This window comes from Plecotus auritus (assembly GCF_963455305.1).
Source record: "Plecotus auritus genome assembly, chromosome: 1".
Lineage (NCBI taxonomy): Eukaryota > Metazoa > Chordata > Mammalia > Chiroptera > Vespertilionidae > Plecotus > Plecotus auritus.
The window spans coordinates 174171045-174194808 of NC_137770.1; the positions used below are offsets into that span (position 1 = coordinate 174171045).

Genomic DNA, 23764 nt, shown 5'->3' on the forward strand with positions numbered 1-23764 from the left:
TCCCAACCTTTTTTTGACTATGCCCCACCCAAGCATCTCTAAAATCTTGATGCCCCCCCTCCCCCGTGACATGTAATTCTTATTATTCAAAAAGTGAACTCCTATTCATATGGAGAAAGCCTAAAAGGCCATTAACTTGTTCTAAACAAGCTTCCAAAGAACATGGCATCCATGAAAAAGAAAAAGAAAAGAACGAAAGGACAGTTGAAGTACTGAGGAAGAAATCACTAAGAAATTGTTTTAAAAATAATAATATGAAGTGATATGAAAAAAATAGTAAATAAAGTTTCAAAACATGTAATAGAGAACTGAAATACATAAATATGTCACAATATGTATTTATATACCATACATGAGGAACCTAGAACCATAAGAAATGCAAAAAAAATTCACTGTTAATAACTCATTCTTGAATTGCCCCCCTTAAAAATCAAATTGCCCCCTGTGGGGCGTATGCTCCATGTTGGGAACTACTGATCTATATGACCTCATTGAAACTTAATTGGCTCCTTAAAGACCTATCTCTAAGGATAGTCACATTCTGAAGTACTTGAGGGTTAGGACTTTAACATATGAATTTTAGGGGGACACAATTCAATCTATAACAAAGCCATTACTTAAGATTTTTAGAAATGTATCCCTCTGGGTAAGTCATTTCATGGATTCTGGTAGCTTCCTGGAGCTAAGGAGGATCTCTGCTCTGTTTTGAAGATGCGAGGTCTTGGCAAGTGTGGGTGGCATTAACTGAGGGACTAGGGTCGTGCTTCTCTCCACTCCATTCTGTAACAGTTCAGTCTTTAGCTGAAAGGAAAATGAGGAAACTAATTCTCTGTTTGTTTGACTTGGATATTTTCCTTCTTTTTCTCATCCCTAGTTGGCAGTTAGCTGCTGAGCCCTTTCCATTTTACTTTCTATTCTACCTCTTTCTTCATTCCTGCCTTAGAGGAAACAGTTTCTGTTAAAATTATTGCACCTTTCCATTTTTACATAATCTTTGCAGAAATGGGCAATGCCGTTTTTGAAAGTGCCTAGCAGGACAACGTCCTCCCCCAACATAGTGCCTATACGTAACTTTTACCCCTTCGGTTTTTTATGATAGCCAGTTCCCAGAAATCTACAGTTTTTATTTACCATTATTTTTTGTGACCAAGATTTTAGCAAACCTCATGTATATCACTGTTTTTCGTGTTTTTTTTTGTGTGTGTCCTGAATGAAAAATGTGAATTTCACTGAGGATTTTTAGTTCAAGGGGGGTTTGCCTCTCAGAGCTTAATACCCCCCAGGCAATTGTGTGTGTCTTTTCCTCTTAATCTCCTTCTCCACCTTTCCCCTTTCCTGCTTGCAGCCACCTCCTTAATGCATTTTTGTGCTCCAGAAAGACCTTTCACCCACCATTTTTCAAGACAAATTTAGCACTGTTCCTACTATTCAAACTGTAGCCCTGTTATTTAAATAATTCCAAACTTGCAAATTCCCATCTCTATCCATTCCCTTTCTCAGCAAACAAAATATCTTTTATATACTCAATTTCACTTTCCATCATGCCAGGAGAGCTTATAAATAGAAAAATAATGTTGTTGTTTTCTGTCACACTATTTTGCACAAACCCTTTACGTGTGTGATTTTAATTACTTGCTCTAAGTCTTTTCAGATGTCTTTCTATTACTGATTTTCATATTTATTTCATTTCTGTAAAAATTTCAGAGACTTTTCTCTCCTACTTTGCTTAGATAGTAGATCCCAAAAGGACTATGAGTGTCTGTACTTCTACATGCTTTATGCAGTGTATTTCCAAATGTATGGGTTTTTCTAATCATTTGTAGTCCTCTAAACCCTGTCTTTAATCTGTTTTTATTTGGAAATACTTAGAACTGGTGAAATAATACATTGTGAATGCTTCTTACCTTTTTATTCTCAGGTATTAACCTCAGATTATTTCTGCTCCATTATTTCATCATTCTTCAACATGATCTGGCAGCATTTTACAAATCTCTGAAATAGGAATTTCTAAATCCTTTTGCCACAGCCAACTAACCCTAGATGATAATGATTGTCACTGACACTTTAAAGAAATACCAGACATGCTTCACATGCTAAATCTGTAAAGGAAAAGAGCACCCAAAAAGAACTGAGGGTGATGGACAGAATAGTAGTTGCATGCCAATGGGAATAGGAACGCCAATATTAATTAGAAGAAGGCCCTTCAAATGCTACCATGCTGATTAAAAAGCAGAAAATCAATTAGATGATAATTCCCTTCATATACAGTGCCTTGCTGAACATTGAAAACTGATTATTGTAAGAAAATAAATGTCTGTTATTTAAGCCACCACACTATATGATATGTTATTATAGCAGCCCAAGCTAAGACAGTTATTATATTTTAGCTATTAAAACATAATTATAATTTTTATAGTTTTCCCCGGATCCTTAAAAGCATCATTTTAAATAACCTTTATCTCAATGCTATGAGATTCATCTCATTTTACATATGAGAAAACTGAGGCTTAAAAAGATTAAATAACTTCTACAAGATCACACAGATAATTTGCTAGAAAAGTTGTGACTGAAATTCATAGCTCCTGGTTCCTCATCCATTCATTTATCACACCACCATACTTAACTATATGAAGACTCTTATGATCAGCACTATCTATGACTGCTAAAAATATGACCAATGTTATAGACTATAATGCACAGTGCAAAATAATTAATTTTTGCAATATAGAGAGAATCTGAAGAGAAACTTGATAATGTTCTCTCAGTAGCCTGTATGAGGTTGAAGGTGTATTTTATACAAGCTATCATAGCCTTATACCCTATATGAGAATGTCAATCATTACTATATTATTCATGTATTTATTTATTCATTTATTCAAAGGAAGGCCATCCTGACTGAAATGTCCAAGGCCTTCAAAGGATTTACATTCTGGCAGGACACAAAGACCCTCTAGAATCTTCTATATATATAAAACCCTAAGCTACTGATCGACGGCTCGACAGCTCAACCGCACAACCAGTAGCTATGATGCACACTGAACAACGGGGGCAGACGCTCAATGCAGGAGCTGCCCTCTACTGGTCAGTGCACTCCCACAGCAGGAGCGCCACTCAGCTGACAGGTGCCAGATACTGGACTCATGGCTGGCAATTGCAGCTGCCATGGCATGAGCCTCTCCTGCCTCTATGGCAGTGCTACCCAGCGGTAGTGGCAGGTGCAGTGGGGCTGGAATGAGCAGAAGCGGAACGGCACTGGGCCAAGGGTCCTCCCCGGCCTCTTGCCACTTCGCACACTATTACAACCCTCAGGGGATGTTGGACTGCCAGTTTTGGCCTGATCCCCGCAGGGCCAAAACTGGAGGTCCGATATCCCCCAAGGGGTTCCAGATTGCAAGAGGGCACAGGCCAGGCAGAGGGACCCCACCAGTGCATGAATCCATGCACCAGCCCTCTAGTAACAAAATAAGGACCAATTGTGCTCAGAATGCTGAACAAAATAGAGTAATATGAAAAAGAATAACTGCAATGAGGGTCACCTTTAAACCAGGTGATAGGACATACCTGCTGGAAAATATATCATTCTGGCTGAGCTTTTATCAGGTAGAAGAAATAAGGCAAAAAAAATAATAATAATAAGACCTGGATGAAGAATACCCCAGGCAGGAAAGACTACGTGAGCAATGTCTGGAAAGGGAATGTGACTGATATGTTGAAGGATCAGAAGCAAGAGTGCTGGAGCAGAAAGAACCAAAGGGAGTATGTGATGGGTGAGACTGGAGAACAAGGCAGGAGAAGCAAAATACAGCAGAAGTTTCGAGCAACAGTAAAAAGATTTGGTTTTATTTCAGAAAGTCACTTTAACTGCTGTTTGGAAGCAAAGTCCAATTAGGGGGTTATTGCAGTTGTCCAGGAGAAAGATAATGATGCTTTCTTAGAGGTTATAGCAATAAAGATGAAAAGGCTCAGACATATTTTGGTGACTTGGCCATTAGGATTTGCCTAGATATTGAATGGGGCAGTGAAAATGGGGGAATGCAAAGAAACAAGTATGCCTCTAAGTATCTAACTTCAGGTATTGGATGGGTGGTGGCGCCACTTACTGAGATTCTCTTCACAGAAAGAAAGCTTTGGGGTGGGCAGATGGACAAGAGAAGGAGCTTGTTTTAAACATGACATTTTGAGATGTCTTTGAGACAGCCACCTATCGATAGACAGTGGTGGCTTTAAAGGGGTTCTTTTAAAGTTTTGCTTTTTCATCTGCCACTTGGCTAATTTTCTGGAGTGATGCAGCATCTGCAATAAGACAGTGGGCAGAGCTCAGAGGATGTGTGAAGTGTGGAGGGTGCTGCAGTGCAGGAGAAAAAGACACTGTTTTACTCATCTCATTGTTCCTAAGACTATGAGAGTTTCAATGCTTTGCCATCCTCTGAGGACACATAGCTGGCCAACAGGAGAGCAACCTGCTCGCTCTTTATAATTTGCAGATTTGTAGCCCTGAAAAGAACACTTTCAGAACACTTTCAGTTTAAAGGTACATGCAGCCCTACCCAGTTTGGCTCAGTGGATAGAGCGTCGGCCTGAGGACTGAAGGGCCCTGTGTCCGATTCTGGTCAAGGGCACATGCCTGGGTTGCGGGCTCCATTCCCAGTGGGTGGCCTGCAGGAGGCAGCTTACCAATGATTCTCTCTCATCATTGATGTTTTTATCTCTCTCTCCCTCTTCCTTCCTCTCTGAAAATCAATAAAAAATAATAATAATTTTAAAAATAACAAATAAAAAAATAAAAGTACATGCAAGGATGAAGAGTTTAGAGTTGGAAAAAAAAATAAAAACAAATCATAGGAAAACCAGTTGCTAGAAACAAGACAAAGAAGGAGAGAGCCTAGAATAAGCTGTACTTTGTGAACTAAACACAAAAGACAAAATCACTTAGTTATGGCAAGAGGATTATGGGACTAAATAAATGATATTTAAATGTTAAAACTCCAATTGTTGAAAAAGAATGTGTCACTGTTGAGAAGTGAAGAAATATATCAAAACACAAACAAATATACAAAACACCTAAGGTTCATGAGGAAAGAAAATAACACAAGGGTAGGGGAGAGGTCTAGATTAGGGATATAAATTCATGCACTTGAATACCCTAGAATTTACTGTACATAAGAATGTTTTATTTACATTTACTTCCAGAATCAGCCTCTTCTATGTCTTGACAACACTATTAGAAGAGAAATACATATCTATTAGATTTTTAACTGTAATTGAGCATGCTAAATGAGGAAAGAAGCAAAGCCTATTTCTAAGGATCTTGAGAAGCAGAATGTATACAAAATGAACCTTGGCTAATCAAGAATTCAAATACCCAGTAACTCTAGCTATAAACTTGCCTTTGGGATTTTGAGAAATCACTATACCATTTTGGTTTTAAGTCTCTCATCCATAAAATGGATAAATATTGTGGTCAAGGGTTTGTAATGAAGATTTAATAAGTTCATATATATATTCATAAGATTTTTAAACGAATGTAAGAAGCACTAAGCCTTTTACTAAAATCTGGAAGCCAGCCCACAAGTCGCTGGGGACCTCAGCTGCAGATCCTCCAGCTGCCCCGTTATGAAATGAATACACTCTGGGGAAATCTAATGTACAGCATAATGACTATAATTAACAATATTGTACTATATACTTGAAAGTCACTAAAAGAGTAAATCTTAAATGTAGTCACCACAAAAAAAAAAAAAAGATAATTATGTGAAGTGGTGGAGGTGTTTGTTAACTAATCCTACTGTGATGATCACCGCATGATATACACATGTATCAAATCATTATATTGTACACCTTAAATTTACATAATGTTACATGCCAATTATATCTCAATAAAGCTAGAACAAAACTTAAATAAATAAAAGGGCTTTGTAAACTTAAAAGAGAATTTTGAGGGGACACAATTCAGTTCATAATAAGCCTAAGTTTTTATCTCTAACCATAATCTCATAACACCAGTTTTTATTCCCTTTGCCTTAATGTGCTTCTTTTCTATTTCATCTTGACTTGCTTTTGATGGCTGCACTCCTTTCTTTTGCTATAGATCGTTGTAAATCTACACACACAAACTCGTGGTTTGGGCTTGACATAATTACTTACAGGTATTACTCAGTCTAAGCTAATGTTAATTAGATATACATCTTGGATTGGGCAACAGTGTCAAATTTCTCAGATAACAAAATAATAAGCCTATATGCTCATCTAATTCTGAAATTACTGGCAAAATTCAACTCTTCTGGAACATTGTGCACTTTTTTTCACAAGTGTTACTACTTAGTTCTTATTTTCTTGCTGGGAATGACATTTTTAACCACAGCCTTTGAAACTGAAGCAGCAAAACCCAATCTAAATAGCCCAGGAAATGTTGCTTTAGATTTTGATGCTTTTCATTAAAGTTTTTTTTTCATATCTTACTCATTAAAATATTTTACTTTGCTAATATGTGGTTAAGGCCTATAATTTTGACTTAAAAAGATATAATTCTACTTGAGAACATTTGGGCTGACAAAAGGTATAGAGAAGTGATAGGGTATGTGTGGTCCATGGGATGGTTCTTCCAATAATATACTCTGAGGAGGTTCTAATCAAAACAAGAAGTTCCTTGTCATGTAGAGTTGAATTTCCAATTCAGGCATTTTAAAAGAATAAATTCTACCCTGAAGACTATAACTCCTAGACTTTTTTTCTAGCTTGCAGTATTTTATTTCATTTCCTAGACTGATGTTTTTTTTTTCTTTTATGTCCCAAACCTCGAAATCATCTATCCTGCACTAACTTAACATGGCAGATAAGAACAGCCGCAGGCATTCCAGTCTAATCTATACAGGGTACAAAAATCAAAGGTCTTGTTTTCCTTTTGATTCGTGAAGAAAAGGTGCCCAAAGCTTCTTCTCACTAACAGATGACATGCATTTCAACCCTGCCTACATAATTAAAATGGATTCTTAACTATGAGAAATAAGCAATACTACTGCAAGTGCTTCTTTATTTGTCCCACCTCCCTTATCCCTCCTACTGGTAAGTTTCTGTGCCAAGGACAATGGATGGCTGCAATGTCCACATTACCATGAAAAATAAATCCCATTGCCTCAGAAACTGGGTAAGTCTTTCAGCTTCATGAATACCCAGTATCAATCAAACTTAAAGAAAAAAAACACATTTAGAACCCTTTTTATTTGAGTAAAGGCCCTAGGGAGAGAAGGGAATGGGGAGGTGTTATTTAATGGGAATAGAGTTTCAATTTCGCCAGATGTAAAGAGTTCTAGAGATGGATGGTGGAGATGGCTGCACAACAATATTAATTTGTATAACAACTTAAAATGATTAAGATGATAAATTTTATATTATGTATTTTTATCACAATAAAATTTTGAAAAAGGTCAGGGGCTATTTTATCTTATCTCTAGATACAATAATTTGCACCTAATTAGATTCAAAAAAAGTCCCAAAAGCTTACTTTATTTTATTGAATCTGAAAATATGAAAGGTATCAAGAGCATAGTGGGTATGAACTATAAAAATACAAATCTCAAGTTACAAAAAAGGATTATTGTATTTATTGCAGATAATCTATCAATCTAGCAATACCACTCTTTGTCAACTGGTATTTCCTTTGTTTGCTCAAAATGAAAACACAACCTTCTGAAACCCCTGCTTAGCCCCCAGAAAAGTAGGGTTTTATATTTACCACTTAATCTGCATCTTGATTAAACCATTAACTGTTATCTCAGTGCATACAGAAGTCAGTTGTGTCTTCTCTACCTCCTTTTCATTCAAAGGTTTTTATCTGAAATTTTAAAAATTTCACCTTTTTAACAAAACTCTACTAAGTGAATAATAAAAATCAAAGCCTGAGATTTATAGATTAGCCTTTTTTCTAATATTTGCCTTTTTTATTTGGCTTATAAAGTTTTTTATTTTAATTATAGTTGGTATACAATATTATATTAGTTATATTAGTTTCAGGTGTATAACATAGTGATTCAACATTTTTATATCTCATAATGTGATTGCCCCACTAATTCTAGTAATCATCTGTCATTGTCAATCAATCTTTATATCAAGTTGTAATAAAATTTGTCAAGGCATGGTGACAGATTTGCATCATCTCTATCCCACTCTCTTATCTTGCCTAAAAATCTCAAGAGTTTCAAGAACTTTATCAACTTTTCTGCTTAGCATTTATACCCTGTCTGTGCTAATGCCATTGACCAGCCATAACCCACACAGGGGAACTGCTCACAGCATTTTCACGTTTATCATTCCTCAAGGTTTGTGCTGCAAAGTACTCTTTTACTTGACATTTTGTGAGGGACAGGATTACAATTTCAATTTAATGATTTCAGCATTTCACAAAGCAAGGCAATTTCATTCACCCAAGAGCTTGCTTTTGCATTTACAGGAAACCTGGGGTCCTAAGTTTGATATATCTAAAATCACTTCACAAGATTGTGTGAGCAGAGGCCTAAGCTTAGGGTCTTTTAGATTTTTTAAAAAGAAATCTTCTAATAAGTTACTAAATGTTTTGCAACAAGATCCTTAAGACCATATATATGTGAATAACAAGTTATCTGATACCTCTGTTCCAGATGCATTTAACTTAATAAAATTCTGCACATTTACTTTAATTTCTCCATGTTCTAGACTTGACGGTTGGAAGTCACTTTAAAAGACTCTGATAGCCCATGTAACTCCTCAGCTATTGTTGGAAAGCAAGTTTAGTATGCATAGGGAGTTTGTGGTTAGTTTGTACAAAAACATTCATTTGCTGATACTATATTTAACATAGTAGCCTGCATTATTCACATTGTCATAGATAGTAATAAAATATGGCTCTTCTATTCTACAAATATATGAATAAGAAAGAGGAGAGATAAAATGCAGAACTCTGAACACAGATCTTTGGGAGGGGGGGTACAATTCAAAGAATTCTGAAAAAATCAAAAGACTTTACATGGTATAGTCAATGATGACATTCTATGAGCTATTGACCTGGATTTTCAGCTCTGGTGGCCAATTTCTCTCAGCTCAGTACTAGTCACCTGGATGGTACAGTGATTAGGCCCTTGGGAAAGCTTTGCCTTCCACACTGATCCATTTCATGCTTTGTCTATTTCTAGAATCATGTCTCTTATGAGCTTCAATCTTGCCAACTTTCATTTGAATCTCCAGCTTGTAGTCAAATGACAAATCCAGCCCTGGCCTGTGTGGCTCAGTTGTTTGGGTGTTGTCCTGTGCACCAAAAGGTTCCTGGTTTGATGCCTGATCAGGGCACATGCCCAAGTTGTGGACTGTACCCCCTGTAGGGGATGTGCAGGAGGCAGCCAATCCATGTTTCCCTCACATAGATACTTTTCTCTCTTCCTCTCCCACCCTCTCTCTCTAAAAATCAAGTTTAAAAATCTTTTTTTAAAATGACAAGTCCAGTACACAGATGATATATTTTCATAGTTCTAAGGTGCTATATAGGACATTTATGTCAAGACTCTCTAGTTTGTGTTCTGATCTAACTGTGGGTAAGCCTCAAAATTATTTTAAGATATTCTAACCATTATATTATTTCTAAACTCCCAAAAGAAGTATGAAAAAATTTAGTAGACAGACCTATTAAACCAAATTTGTTTCAGTTTAATTTAGTGCCACCCATTCACTCAGGTTAGATAAAGACGGAATGGTGACACAAGGATGTTTCCTTGAGACTTATCATAGGCAATTGTCCCTTTGTTACCTCCCATTTAAAAACCTATCTTGACTATTCCTTAGGCATGCTATGGATTTAACTATACTGCCAGGAAAAATATGATTTTCAGGAAGCTATTGAAAGTCATATATTTCATGACTTTTAAATTTTCCAAATATGACCTTTTCCTTCTTTTCTTCTAGGTTGTAAAAATGATGATTATTGTTGTGGTGACATTTGCCATCTGCTGGCTGCCCTATCATATTTACTTCATCCTCACTGCAATCTATCAACAACTAAATAGGTGGAAATACATCCAGCAGGTCTACCTGGCAAGCTTTTGGCTGGCAATGAGCTCGACCATGTACAATCCCATCATCTACTGCTGTCTGAATAAGAGGTAAAAACAAAATTTCCCAATGCAAGTTTCTTGTCACTCCTGGCATCACTGGAAGCGTATAACGTTGCTCCATCTTCTTGGTGTAAATTTAAAATGCAAAAGGAGCCCTAACTGGTTTGGCTCAGTGGATAGAGCGTCGGCCTGCGGACTGAGGGGTCCCGGGTTTAATTCCAGTCAAGGGCATGTACCTTGGTTGCGGGCACATCCCCAGTGGGAGGTGTGCAGGAGGCAGCTGATCGATGTTTCTCTCCCATCGATGTTTCTAACTCTCTATCCCTCTCCCTTCCTCTCTGTAAAAAATCAATAAAAATATATTTTAAAAAAATGCAAACGGAATGGGAAATGGAAAAATTCACTGAGAGGAGCACAGAGCTGGATATTTTTCTAGACTCTCCCCTACTATATAAAACTAGAGGCTCAGTGCATGAAAATTCATGCACTGGAGAGGGGGCCCTCCAGTGCATGATCCGGGAGCCCTCAGGGGCGGGAGGTGACCCAGCAATCAGGAGAAGGTGACGACCCCATCACATCTCTGCTACTGCCACTGCCGGCAGCACAAACCTCAGCCGGCCCTGGTTACTTGAGCCTCGGGCGGCCCTGGGCGGCTGGGCAGCCACCATCCGAGGCTTGCCTGTGCCTTGGGCCAGCCCTGGACGGCTAGGGGGCTGAGGGGACTGGGGGACTCCAGAGGCAGGCGCGCAGAGCAGCCGGACTCACCTGGGGGCGGGCCCGGCCATGCCACGCACCTGCCGCCCCAGTGGGGCAGAAGGGACTGAGCACCACCATCTTGTGGCTATGGGCGCTGCCATCTTTGAGGGCATGGCAGTCAATCAGCATATTCCCTCTTAATTTGATAGGATACCTCACCTTAACAATTACATCCTCAAAACAATGTTCTCAGAGATTCTAACTGGGCAGTTTTTATAGGGGTCACATTTTCCCTCCAAGCCTTTCATAATTTTATATGCCAAGGAAAAAGGGATGCACTTATGATGAAGGGGTGAGCTGAAGATGTGCTCAGGTCCTCAAAGAAATGAAGATACTTCACAGACATGCACAGATGATGGCATATGTGAGTGTACTATACTAAGAGGGGTGTTTTGTAAATAAACTTTTATATAGAAAATGTCGCTGTGAGTGTGATAGCGGCAACAATACAGACAAGGGGAATTCCAATCTTCCTTCCTGCATAAGGAACTCAATGAGTGAAAGAGTACACCATGGGAATGGGGTGTGAAGAAGTTGAGGTGATCAGGGAAAAGCTATTTTTAAAGTGAAGTTAAAAAAAAAAAAAAGGAATATTAACAGTTAAATGTAAGCCTGGAAAAAATTGTAAAATGTGGTTTCCAGGTAAAAATCCCCTTAGTTGTAAGGTCAGCACATGGGTGAGTGGGGTTAATTTCATAGGGCTAATCATTTCCTTAATAAACCAATGTGTTTTGAGCTACTTTGAGGACAAGGAGAAAGGGAACTTCATCTAAGCAACTGCCTGAGCTAAATTCTAAGCTCTCTTTCCAACTGGGCCTCCACCACACTGTGCCTTCAGTTTGTTAAATACTTAATTCTTACTCTTTTTTTAAAAAAATATATTTTATTGATATTTTTACAGAGAGGAAGGGAGAGGGATAGAGAGCTAGAAACATCGATGAGAGAGAAACATCGATCAGCTGCCTCCTGCACACCCCCCACTGGGGATGTGCCCGCAACCAAGGTACATGCCCTTGACCGGAATCGAACCCGGGACCCCTCAGTCCGCAGGCCGACGCTCTATCCACTGAGCCAAACTGGTTTTGGCTTACTCTTTTGTTATTCATTGCATAAGCCATATATCAATTCAAGCCACCCCACAAGCAGTCATCTTTTTTTAACCAACTTCATTTAATAGTTTACAAAGCCAAGGATTTAACACTTTCACATGTGATTAGATAAAAGCCATCATGATTAGGGAGCATTTGAAATCTTGCTCCCTGGTACATGTTGTCAGTTTGGCTCAAATAAACTCTTCTAAAAACAAAAATTAAAAAAATCCATCAAGTTTAGCAACTAATTCTAACATTAAATAAGACTTTAACTTATAAATGTGTAATTATGACTGAAAAAAGCTGTTTCCAAATATGTCATCTTTAAGTGCCTTAAGTGGCAAGACTAATTCAATTACACCTATGCAAATGTATGCAATTATTGAAGAAATGTACACTGTTTCTTTGTTATATTGATTACCTGACGCTGTCCTTTTACTCTTTGATGACTTGCTTCTCCTTGACGGTAAATTAAGATTTCAAGCAAACAAGAAAAACTTAAAAGACTAGTACCAATGCTGTGGCATAAATTCTAAGAGTCTGGCTAGAAAATCAGATTAAAACACTGAGTTGGCTACATGCCTTACAGAGGGCTTTCTGTGGCAGTAGAAAGAAATTTCCTCTTGAAAACATGACTCTTTCTCCCTGTGGCCCACTTCTCAGATTTCGAGCTGGCTTCAAGAGAGCCTTTCGCTGGTGTCCTTTCATCGAAGTGTCTAGCTATGATGAGCTGGAGCTCAAGGCCACCAGGTTCCACCCAACCAGGCAAAGCAGCCTGTACACTGTGACGAGAATGGAGTCCATGACAGTGGTGTTTGACCCCAGCGACTCTGTCAACACCAAATCCAGCCAGAAGAAGAGAGCGACACCAAGAGACGCAAGCTCCAATAGCTGCTCCCGCAGGAATTCCAAGTCTGCCTCCACCACCTCAAGTTTCATAAGCTCACCCTATACCTCCGTGGATGAGTATTCCTAAATGCCTTCCCTGAGGTGGAAGTAGGGTGAGGCCACTGTGGTGGCAGCCTGGGGCCCCTTTCTCCTCACCGTGTATCAGTCCTGTCCTGTCTACTCTCCCGAAAGAGGAGGGCAATTTTTAGGCAGGGATGCTTCAGCGGAGAAAGGCCGCATATAAATATAACAAAGACACTATTAGGATATTTGCCTCCCTCAAAAAGAAATGGGCTTTAAATTTATCCTTTGAAAATTCTAAATTATTACATGTAACAAACTGAAAAATACTTGTAAAGTGCTTTGTTTTGTTTTCCATTTAAAAATTATAATATACATTAGTGAAACTAAAGTGACATATGATTTTTCCAAAAAATTAAAGAAGCTTTCAAATACAATGTTATGAGTGAATACAATCAAAATGTATATAAAATAAAGCAACTTCACCTATAGCTATAACAGAAAAAAAGGTTTAATGACTAATTTTTCCACTAGAATAATGGAAAAATAACCTCAAAGAGTAGAAATTAATGAGCATTTTTGCTCAAGAGAACACATTTTATAGAATGATTTAAAAGTTTTAATTTAAAAATTTAAGATTTAAAAATTGTCTCCTTGAAATGTAACTGAAAAGGAAATCTAGTCAAATCATTAAGCAGCTACATGTCATTCTCTTCAGTTTTTTTCTGAGAAAATCGCTTCAAAAGAAAAATAATAATCATTTACTCTTTGACCATTACATATTTTAAAGTGCCAAACTAAGAAGAGTCAAAGTTGAACCTTAAAATGACAAAGCAAATTCCTATGATACTCTTTATTTTATTTTTCATAAATACTTAAGATGAAAATTTTATTTAATAAATTGGTTAATAAAATTATACAGGTTTCAGGTGTACAGTTCTATAATACATCATCTGTATATTGTATTGTGTTTACCACCCCAAGTCAAATCTTCTCCCATCACCATTTATTCCCCTCTTTACCCTCTTGTACCTCCCACACCCCCCTTTCCTCAGCAATCACCATACTGTTGTCTCTGTCCATGTGTAGATTATAAAACACGAAACATGCCTTCTAATGAAGAAGGGAAGGATCTCACTTATCTCTGAAACTGCCTACCAATTTTTAGGCGAGAATTAAAAATACGAATTCATAGTTCTGATGGCAGACAGGAGCATCTATCTGCTCCAAAGGAAGGTGTGTTTCTCCTCCATAACCCAAGGGAAAAGTTTAAGGTGAACATCAACTTTACAAATTGTACAGACTTTTACCTCTCCTCTCTCCCCAATGAAGAAAAGAGTAAGGTCTGTAGGAAAATATAATATATGCTTAAAGGCAAACCCTTAAGAAAAATTAGTCATTTAACATTTTTTTCTGTTATAGCTCTTTATTTTAAATAGATTTTGATTGTATTCACTCACAACATTGTATTTGAAAGCTTCTTTAATCTTTTGGAAAAATCATATGTCACTTTAGTTTCACTATTGTGCTGCCTGTATGTACAAAACACCTATCAGTAAATCAAGCAAGATGTAGAAAGGTGAATCATCTATTACAATAGAAAGCCAGACAATAGTTTGGATACATATGAACTAATACCCCACAGAGAGAGCTTTCCTTTTGTTTGCTTAGATATTTCAGAAGTACCCCTCCCCTGAAAGAAATGAGCTAATGGTCCTAAAGAAGCATCTGTTTCACTATAAGAAAAATACACTGACACATTTCTGAGAGCCATAACAAAATGAGATGCACCATTAAGTGTGAAATCTATCTTCCAGACATCAGTGCTTATAAATCATCTTTCCTTGAATTAGAGATATTCTCAATCCTGCTCAAGAAAGCAGACACTTTCTGAGAACTTGAAAATAATCAGTTGTATTTTTAAAGCTATCCAGCTAAAATAATTACCTGTAACACCTTACAGAATTGTTATGCCTCCATCAATATAGAACCCACTATTTGCTTTTTGAAGAACAAGATTAAAGCAATTATTCAAGAGCAAATCGTGGTCTTTTGCTGCCAAGACATTAAATTTTTCAATCATCCTCTTTATTTTGGACCCCAAACTAGAAATATCTAATTGTTATAATGTGTTAAAAGTTTAAACAACCCACCATATGTGTTTAAGCTGAATTTCTTCTGATTATACCAATAAGCAGACACACATACATATACACACAGTTGAGTGTGCAGACACATATATTTTAATTTATGTAACAAATTAAAAAACTAAATTAAAAATTGAATGCTGAAATAGTCAATGATTTTTACAGAGTTGTCACAATACTCAGTAAACTCTGAAGTTTGCATGCTTTAGACAAGCAAATGTATTACTATTTAGCATCTAATTGATGAATGTAATGCTTTTAAATGTTCACTTCAAAAAAATGTAAATGCTTATCATACAATGTGAAAGTGTCAAGAAAAAAGTCTAATATTTTAAAGTAAACATTATCTTCTCAAATTTGTGAATGATTATGGGACTAGCATTAATGAATCCTCTTGATACAAAGGACCATATTCAGCTATAGAATGCAAATGTAAATTGTGGCCCTCAGAGTCAATGTGGTCAGCCACCAGCAAAATACATTTGAAAAACAACTCTGGGCCTTCACACATGCTAGGGAAATTCAGTGTAAGTTTTTAAGGCATCTAAGGAAAAATTTGCTCCAGACAGCCATATTGTTTGTTTTCTTTTCTTTCTTTCTTTCTGTTTTAGTAGATTTGTTGTTTTATTTACCAACTTTCACACTTCTGGAATGACAGAAATACCTAAGGTCCAGACAGTATCTGGATATATTTTAAATATATTTTAGAAAAAGACTGACATCATTCACTCAATACTAGTGACTCTTAAAACAAGACTTATAAAATAATTTTTTAAGTTCAAAATTTGAAAAATAATAACAATAAAATAAATGGATACAATACAAAAGAGGTGATATTTTATCCTTTTTTGTATGAACTTTGTCACTGAGAATTATAGAATAATACACATGGAAATCAGCGTCAGTAGGTCCCTCTTTAAATAAAGCTATGCCAGTGTTTTCATGTTTGTCAGGGTTTGGAAAAATTTGCATCCAAAATTCACCCTACCCTCTGATGTAAATGTTCACTGTGAATCTTATTATTGTGTATAGGCAAAGACTGGTTAGAAATACTAGGCAGATAGTTACAATGTTCTAAGATATTTTTGGATTTAGATCAGCTGAAGAAAAAAGCACACTATTTTGAGAGAAATGTGAATGAATAAAAAACTTTGCATTGCTTTAAATATTCTCTTTTTGAAAGACAAAAATGAATAAATAGTAAACATTGTATTTCAGTATATTGCCCCTGTACAAAGTGTTTTTTAAATTACCTGCATGAGGAAAAATTAAACATAAGTATTATAGAATTCAATCTAACAATACCTGGTTTTTAGCTAGCATTATTCATTCCATCTCCCAACTTCACGCTGGTGACATTTCTGACCCAGCAGCCAAATTCATATTCTTTTCCAGATCCTTTCGATCTCTTCTAAACAGAGATCCTCCCAAGTTTACAGTGAACTTCACCCTTACAAAGCACACAGAAAAATGCAAAGAAACTTGGTGTCATAACTCAGAAGCACAAAATAAATGTGAAAAGCCATGGTGGCCAGCTCATAATTTGAATTTGATTTTTGTTAATTCAGGATTTTATCAGAAAACTTCTGATTAGTGTCCGCTAAGCTATTTCATCAACTACAAAGGTTGGAGAGTTACAACAACTGCTCACCCTTTTAACAGTAACAATATGAGTTCCCACTCGTTGATAGTGTGCCAAAAATAAGGCAATCAAGCATGACACTGGCCATATATATATATATATATATATATATATATATATATATAGAGAGAGAGAGAGAGAGAGAGAGAGAGAGAGAGAGAGAGGTAATATGCAAATTGCCCGATACGGTGTCACAGTAACGACCGAGGCTGCACATGCATGGAGCACCTCTAGGTCCTCTGCCCCCCCCAACACCACCACCACCATGGGCGGCGACAGCTCCCTCCCGCCTCCCCAAGCTTGCTGGCTTCCTCCCGCCTCCCGTGGAATTGGCGTGGGTCCCTTCTGGCTCCCATGGAAGCAGCACGGCTCCCTCCCAGCTCCCACGGGCGGCGGCAGCTTGCTCCCACCTCCCACGGAAGTGGCGCAGCTCCTGTGGAAGCAGCGTGGCTCCCCCCTGCCAGCTCCTGTGGAAGCAGCGCGGCTCCCCCCTGCCAGCTCCTGTGGAAGCAGCGTGGCTCCCCCCTGCCAGCTCCTGTGGAAGCAGCGCGGCTCCCACTGGCTCCCACGGAAGCGACGGATGGCCTTCTGCACTCGATATCGCACGCTGGGCTACTAGTATAGAATAATAATGTTGTATTAATTCCCCCCAGGGCCCAGCAGGAATGGAGAATAATGTCCAGTTGTTCTGTACAAGGTCACTAATGATGTGTTGTAAAATAGCTTGGCAAAAATTATTTGAATATAAGAAATAAATGTACATAAAGTTTGTAGCTAGTGAATAAAGTATTTTCGAGTTGTGGTAATTCTACTGAATAGGTTTAATACATTCACACCCTTTGTATATGTGGTATATGTGACAGATATTATTCCTTTCCTCTTTAAAAACATTAAAAAGGATATTAAAAGTGAAAGCATCCCTAATATTTTCTTACTGGCTAGCAAAACATGCTATGGAGGGTGCTATCTTGTCTAAACACAATCACTCAACCATTCCTCACGATGATTGTACTTTCATCCTTATTTTTTCTCACAAAAATGTCTAATTTTTCTAAGTTACCCTTATTTGAAAAAAAAATTATGCAGAGCAAAGGCATAAAAATGTAGAGACACGTTTTGTTCAGGGAGCAGGAGCAGGTGAATTGGCATGCAGAGCCGAAAGTACATGTAGTTGAACACAGAGCACAGCATTTTAGAGCTATGGCATCAGAGCTATATCCACCCACAGACTTGAGTTTCCATCTGAGTCCCACTGCCTGCCAGCTGGGAGACCTGGGCCAAGTGATTCTCTGCTCTGAGCCTCTTGTAACTCATCAAATAAAGAGAGAAAATATTAATTTCTTCAAGTGCTGATGTGAGAATTGAATACTCTAATGCATAAATGGGTCAGAGACAAACAGTAAGTAAATGTCCTAAAGCATGATTAGCATCATTGCATGCATGGGGAGAACATTAGAGAAACCTTTATCATCTGCCCCCATCCAAAGTTCTTTGAGGGGCATATGTGGCATTATAACATCCTATCACTTAGGCTTGGGCTGTTTTCAGAACGCAAACAAGAGCTCATGGGTTCTGTATGATTGTTCTGGGAATTTGCTACCTGGCCCTGGGCCCTGAGTAAGAAAAGCTGTATAGGTGAATGCTGGGGTCTTTCCGAAGCTGCAAGGGTTCAGGAATCTGAAGAAGGGCTGTGCATAAATTGAATAAAGAGACTAGACATGAAATATAAATTTGGGAGACAGGGGGGAGCCAGGGAAGGCTCCACTTTCTAGTGAAGTGGGCTCTCCGAATGTCCGGACCCACGGCTTTTTATTTGCTGGGAAACACATTGGCCCTTTAGGAATGCAAACAGGTAAAATTTGATAAACAGGAAAAGATTATCAAGTTAGGGGAAATTCCTTCAGCTATTCCGACAGCAGCAGGTAAACAGGAAAAGATGATCAGGTTAGGGGAAATGCCTACAGCTGTTCCAGCAGCAGGTAATAATATATGCAGGTTTTCAGCCCTGCTGAAGCCCCAAGATCCATCAGCCTTCTGATGAACTTCTTGCATAATTATGACCTTCTGGAATTAGCCTCCAGCAGGTGAAAAGTTAAAAATGGCCAATTCAGCCCTAACTGGTTTGGCTCTGGATAAAGTGTTGGCCCGCAGACTGAAGGGTCCTGGGTTTGATTCCGGTCAAAGGCATATATACCTCGGTTGCAGGCTCATGTGGGAGGCAACCAATCGATGTGTCTCTCTCAGATCGATGTGTCTCTCTCTGTCTATCCCCCTCCCTTCCACTCTCTCTAAAAGTCATCGAAAAAAATATCCTAGGGTGAGGATTAACAACAACAACAAAAGAAAAGTCCAATTCAGAGGAGTGGCTGTGGAGATGGGAAACTTAGCTCACTTCTTAGGAAAGACACAGCCATCTTAGGTTAAAGAATAAGAAGATAATAAATAAAAGCAGAATTTTGTTCTTTTCGGGTTCCCTTGGCAGCACTGACTGATCTCTCAATGCCTCCCACCCTGAGCTCTGAGGAAGAATGAACAGGGACAGTTCCATGTCACGGGGCAGCAATGACCCATACTGCCTATCCATTTCCACCAGTTATCACCCCACTCAGAGAAAAGCAAAGCATCCCCTACCCTGTTATACCAACTCATTCTACATAAAGGGGAAAAGAGAGAAAGAAGCAGCATATCTTTACCAGCCCATCAAACATCCAAAACACAGGAAGTCCTTTAGGGTCTTAAAGGATTCCCAGTGTTCTGCTGATTGACACTACCGGTATATTCCCTGTTACCAACCTGATCCAAGCCACCATCATCTCCTGCCTAGATTGTTGCAATAGCCTCCACCCCATCCCTTCCCTGAAGTTGATTCTCAATAAAGCAACCAGAGTGATTCTTTTAAAACAGCATCACATCATATCCCTCATCTGCTCAAAACCCTCTCATGGCTTCATTTATGTGGCCCTTTTTACTGTTTTTCCCGTGCTCACTGGGATCCAGGGTGCCATCAACATTGCCTTCTCCACATGTAGCCAAGCATGCTACACCTTTAGGACTCTGATACTGCCTGTTCCTTTTGTTTAGAATGTAGTCCACCAACATAGTTACATGACAAACTCCATTTTCTTCAAATCTTTTCCCCACGAGGCTGATCCTAATTACCTTATTTAATATCACCAATCCTCACTCCCACCCCAAACTATTCCTCCTGGTCCTCCATTCAGCTCTTTATTTTTCATAGCATTTCTCATTTTCTAAAATAACATATAATTTACTGATTCATCATATTTATTACTTATTCCCCTGAATTGATATATAAGCTCTATTAGGGAATGGGTGTCATTCAATAGTTATTAAATAAATGAAAAAAAAAAAGAGTTTTTATGTAAGGTATCATGGAGATTGAAGTTCTTCATATATCTATCATTTCTCAATGTCAGAGTATGTCAGCTATTTTCCAGCTGTATCACCACCAGACCCCCTTGTATACTACTCTTCTCCATAATATCGGTGATGGGACTTCATGAAAAACACTCTCCAGACTTCCTTGTTACCTGACTTTTCTGCTAGGTTCTGTAATGGGAAAGAAATCAGAATGTAGCCCTGGCCGGTTTGGCTCAGTGGATAGAGCGTCAGCCTGCGGGCATGTACCTTGGTTGCGGGCACATCCCTGGTGGGGGGTGTGCAGGAGGCAGCTGATTGATGTTTCCCTCTCATCAATGTTTCTGGCTCTCTATCCCTCTCCTTTCCTCTCTAAAAAATCAATAAAGTATGTTAAAAAAAAAAAAAGAAATCAGAATGTAGACGGAGAAAAACTTTGGTAAATGACATCCCAGCAACAGCAAACCATTGACACCTACCACTAGCTCTTTCAACACCCCCGCTCCCCCTCGCACTATCCCTTCCAAGGTAATGGTAATAAATGTTCTGTGGTTCCCCTAGCAATCAGATTACCACCACCCACATTTCCTCACCTGAAGGCATATGACACCTTCATAAAGATGCAAGCATCAGCCCACTGAGGTCCCCTCTCTGGATTCTCAGTCTAGCAATATCTTATCTTTCTTTTTTATATCCAAGCACTCCATATAAGAACTATTGTCTCCAAGTGTGAATCTTTGTGTTGCCTCAGCATGCTTTTACTTTGCTCTTTCAGACTTCTAACATTTATGGGAACAAAATTTCTGCTTGAAATACCTAAGATGACCTTTTTCTAACTAGACCACTGACTGATACAGTGCTTGATACCAGGAGTGGTCACAGGGGATTCTAGTTTATTTAACTCTTTGATCTTGAGCCCTATCTGAACTCCTAATCAATAGGAAATTAGGCATTGATCATCAATAGCATGCAGTGTAACCATGATGACTTAAATTGTCACCTGTGGGTACTTGGGATGAAAGGCCATTGCACCACCCTCATTGGATAGGTTTCCCTGCATCTCTGCTGCTTTGCTTCACTAGCTTTCAATCCAAAGCACGGGCTGAGTTGGCTGCATGGATTGGTGTGGCCTAGGCTGTGTGCTTGCCCGTAGCTCCCAGGTCAGCTGAAAATAAGTATTAGGTTTAGTACGTCTAAAATGGGAAGCAGAATCTGCTTCATAAGGTGGAAATTCCCCAAACATGGGTGTTGGGTGTTCAGAAAGAATGGCAGATGTCTGTTTTAGTTGCCTTGAGTAAATAAAATATATCTAAATGTTACAATTTTCCTTTTGTGTGTTTGTTAACCATATTTTTCATAATAAGCACGTACTGCATAAGTAACAAATTTTAAGTAGCTTCATTCTGAGGAAAAGAAAGAAGCTTTCTGTTTTACCTGAATTCACAGGAAATATCTCCATTTTTTCAAGCTTACTATGACAATGCTTTACAAACATGAAAAACAATAGCTACAGGGTTGTTAAAGGTTAGAATATTTGGCTATTGTTAGGCAGATGATATCACAATTAGGAGAAACTAACATAATTACTCTCTAGATATAATGCCATATTCATAAAGGCACTTTATAAATTAAAAAACAAAAACTCCTGTGTCTGACAAGCCCAACAAGAAATGATGAATGGCCTAATCTTCTAAAGAACTTGAATCTTTGCCTGGTCTGAGATTTCAAGAAAAAGTGAAGACCAATTTTCAAGAAAAAGTGAAGACCAATTAACTTATATTTTATTACCAATGAAAATTTTTTTCAGTGTATAACAAGATGCTCACAGTTCATTCTAAAATGTACAGCAAGGGCTATAGAAAAGGATGCTAGTTTATGAATAAAAGGCATCAGAATATTGTTCTATGTTTTAAGTCAGAATTTTTACCGGTACCAGAGGTCTGAATTGTTGGATTCTCTCTTCCTCTAACCTCTAAGTATCCTAAGGGTGGATCTGTGTGGGCAGTCCTAGGTGGTCTAAGAGGACAAGAGCATTGTAATGAATGCAAACCCTGAGCATGAGCTTATGCACCAGGCTAAGAAAAGCACTAAAACATGCAAAGCTTTACCTTTGTGTTCCTAAAAGGCAGGCACAGAAAGTACATGACCCTTTATTTAGTAGAGCAACATTAAGACTTAGATATGCAAAGACAATTGGCAGGATGCATGGTTAAATGAAGCAATTTCAAAATATGCAATCATAATAGCACCCCAGAAGCCACTGAAAACCTAAACTAGGCAAGGAGAAGCCACATGGAACAGACCTGGTGTGGTTCCAGTGGGGACCTAGAAACAGTGAAGAGGCGTATGAGGATTTTAAGCAAAATAAACGGACTCAAAAATATTGGGTACTAGGGAAAGAACCCAAGCATCTCAAAGACAATGTTTATATATTCAAAGAACTGATGCTAAAATGCAAATATTTACAAATATGGCTAGTGCCTAAAAAAATGAAAGGATTTGGTGGAAATTAAACTTCCCCAGCTTACACAATAAAGGCAAAAAAGGAGCACACATGTCCCAGCCAACACACTTTACCATTTTATTTCAAGGTCTTGGATGTACAGGTCAAAATAACACTATTACTTGTCTTAAGAATAGTCATGCAGGCGAATGTGGTCCAAAAATGTGAAATTTGCCTCCCTACTCACCAAGGTAGACCCTGCAACTCTCCAGGAATTCTATCTCATCCCACTTCATCCCTTCATGTTGCTTCCTATCCATCCCATCCATCCAGCACCACCCCTGGCCAAGTCAGGGTCTGCTTCTATCCTAACCTTTATATTATCCCAAGGTGGGTCTGCAACACTAACAGTGGGAAGGGCAAAGAGATAGTTGTCTGCAAATGCGAAAGCTTTAAGAACATGGGGCAAATGATTCCTTAGTGCTACAACTTAAAGAACAAGGTGATATCATGGCAAACATAGATCCATGATAAATTTATTAAAGTTGATAGCTTAACTACCTCAACAAAAAACACACAACTGAGCAATAGTTTTAAAAATCAGATGTGCTATTCATTTAAAGACAAAACTTGAAAATAGTCCTCACATGTTTGTCCACACATGTAGTCAATTCAGTCACCAATAAATAAAAGTTAAGTGATTTCTTTTGAACATTTGACTTTTAAGTACCAAACATATATTTGCATTAATTTAAGTAATGAACAACTAAATGTATGATGCCTGAAATGTATAATATCTGAAAGAGTTTATTTCTCACATGAGATCCATAGATAGAATTTCTGCTTTAAGAGGATGTGGTTTTCCAACTCTGAGTCAATGAATAGGGCTCTTTCCCCCTGTAAGTTCAGTATCTTCCAAATCTAGCTTCCAATGTGAGTGTGCTTTCTTGAACCAAAGCATGAGGGGGGAAATATTGGGCACACCTGATTTCTAATTGTATTCCACTGATAAGAGCTGGACACATGGTACAGTCTAGATGCAAAGGAGCCAGAGAAAGAGAGACTCTGGCTAGGTAGCTACTTCTCAGCAACAACTTTGCACTATGGGAGGGCAGCATTTACCTCACACAGCCCATCACAGACATAGGAAATGACATTCAGTTACTGCATCCAGCTCAAAGATCACGGTGCCCAGGTGGTGTGCAGCCCTCTCCATCTAACCTGGATGGAGCTGCTTATGGTTCTGCAATCTGCAACCTAAAATGACAAGTCATCTGTTCTATCGCACAACCAATATGTGCTGGAGAAGGTACAGAACAAAT

General features: G+C 38.4%; 1 protein-coding gene across 1 annotated transcript in view; it reads left to right on the forward strand.

The window, feature by feature from the left end:
- Positions 1-16701, forward strand: part of TACR3 (tachykinin receptor 3) — a 57173-nt gene extending 40472 nt beyond the window's left edge. Inside the window, exons 4-5 of the mRNA XM_080673934.1 lie at positions 9928-10124; positions 12587-16701. Of these exons, the coding sequence (XP_080530060.1) occupies positions 9928-10124; positions 12587-12899 (510 nt within the window). The 3' untranslated portion in view covers positions 12900-16701. The remainder of the gene's footprint in view (positions 1-9927; positions 10125-12586) is intronic.
- The last annotated feature ends 7063 nt before the right edge of the window (positions 16702-23764 follow it).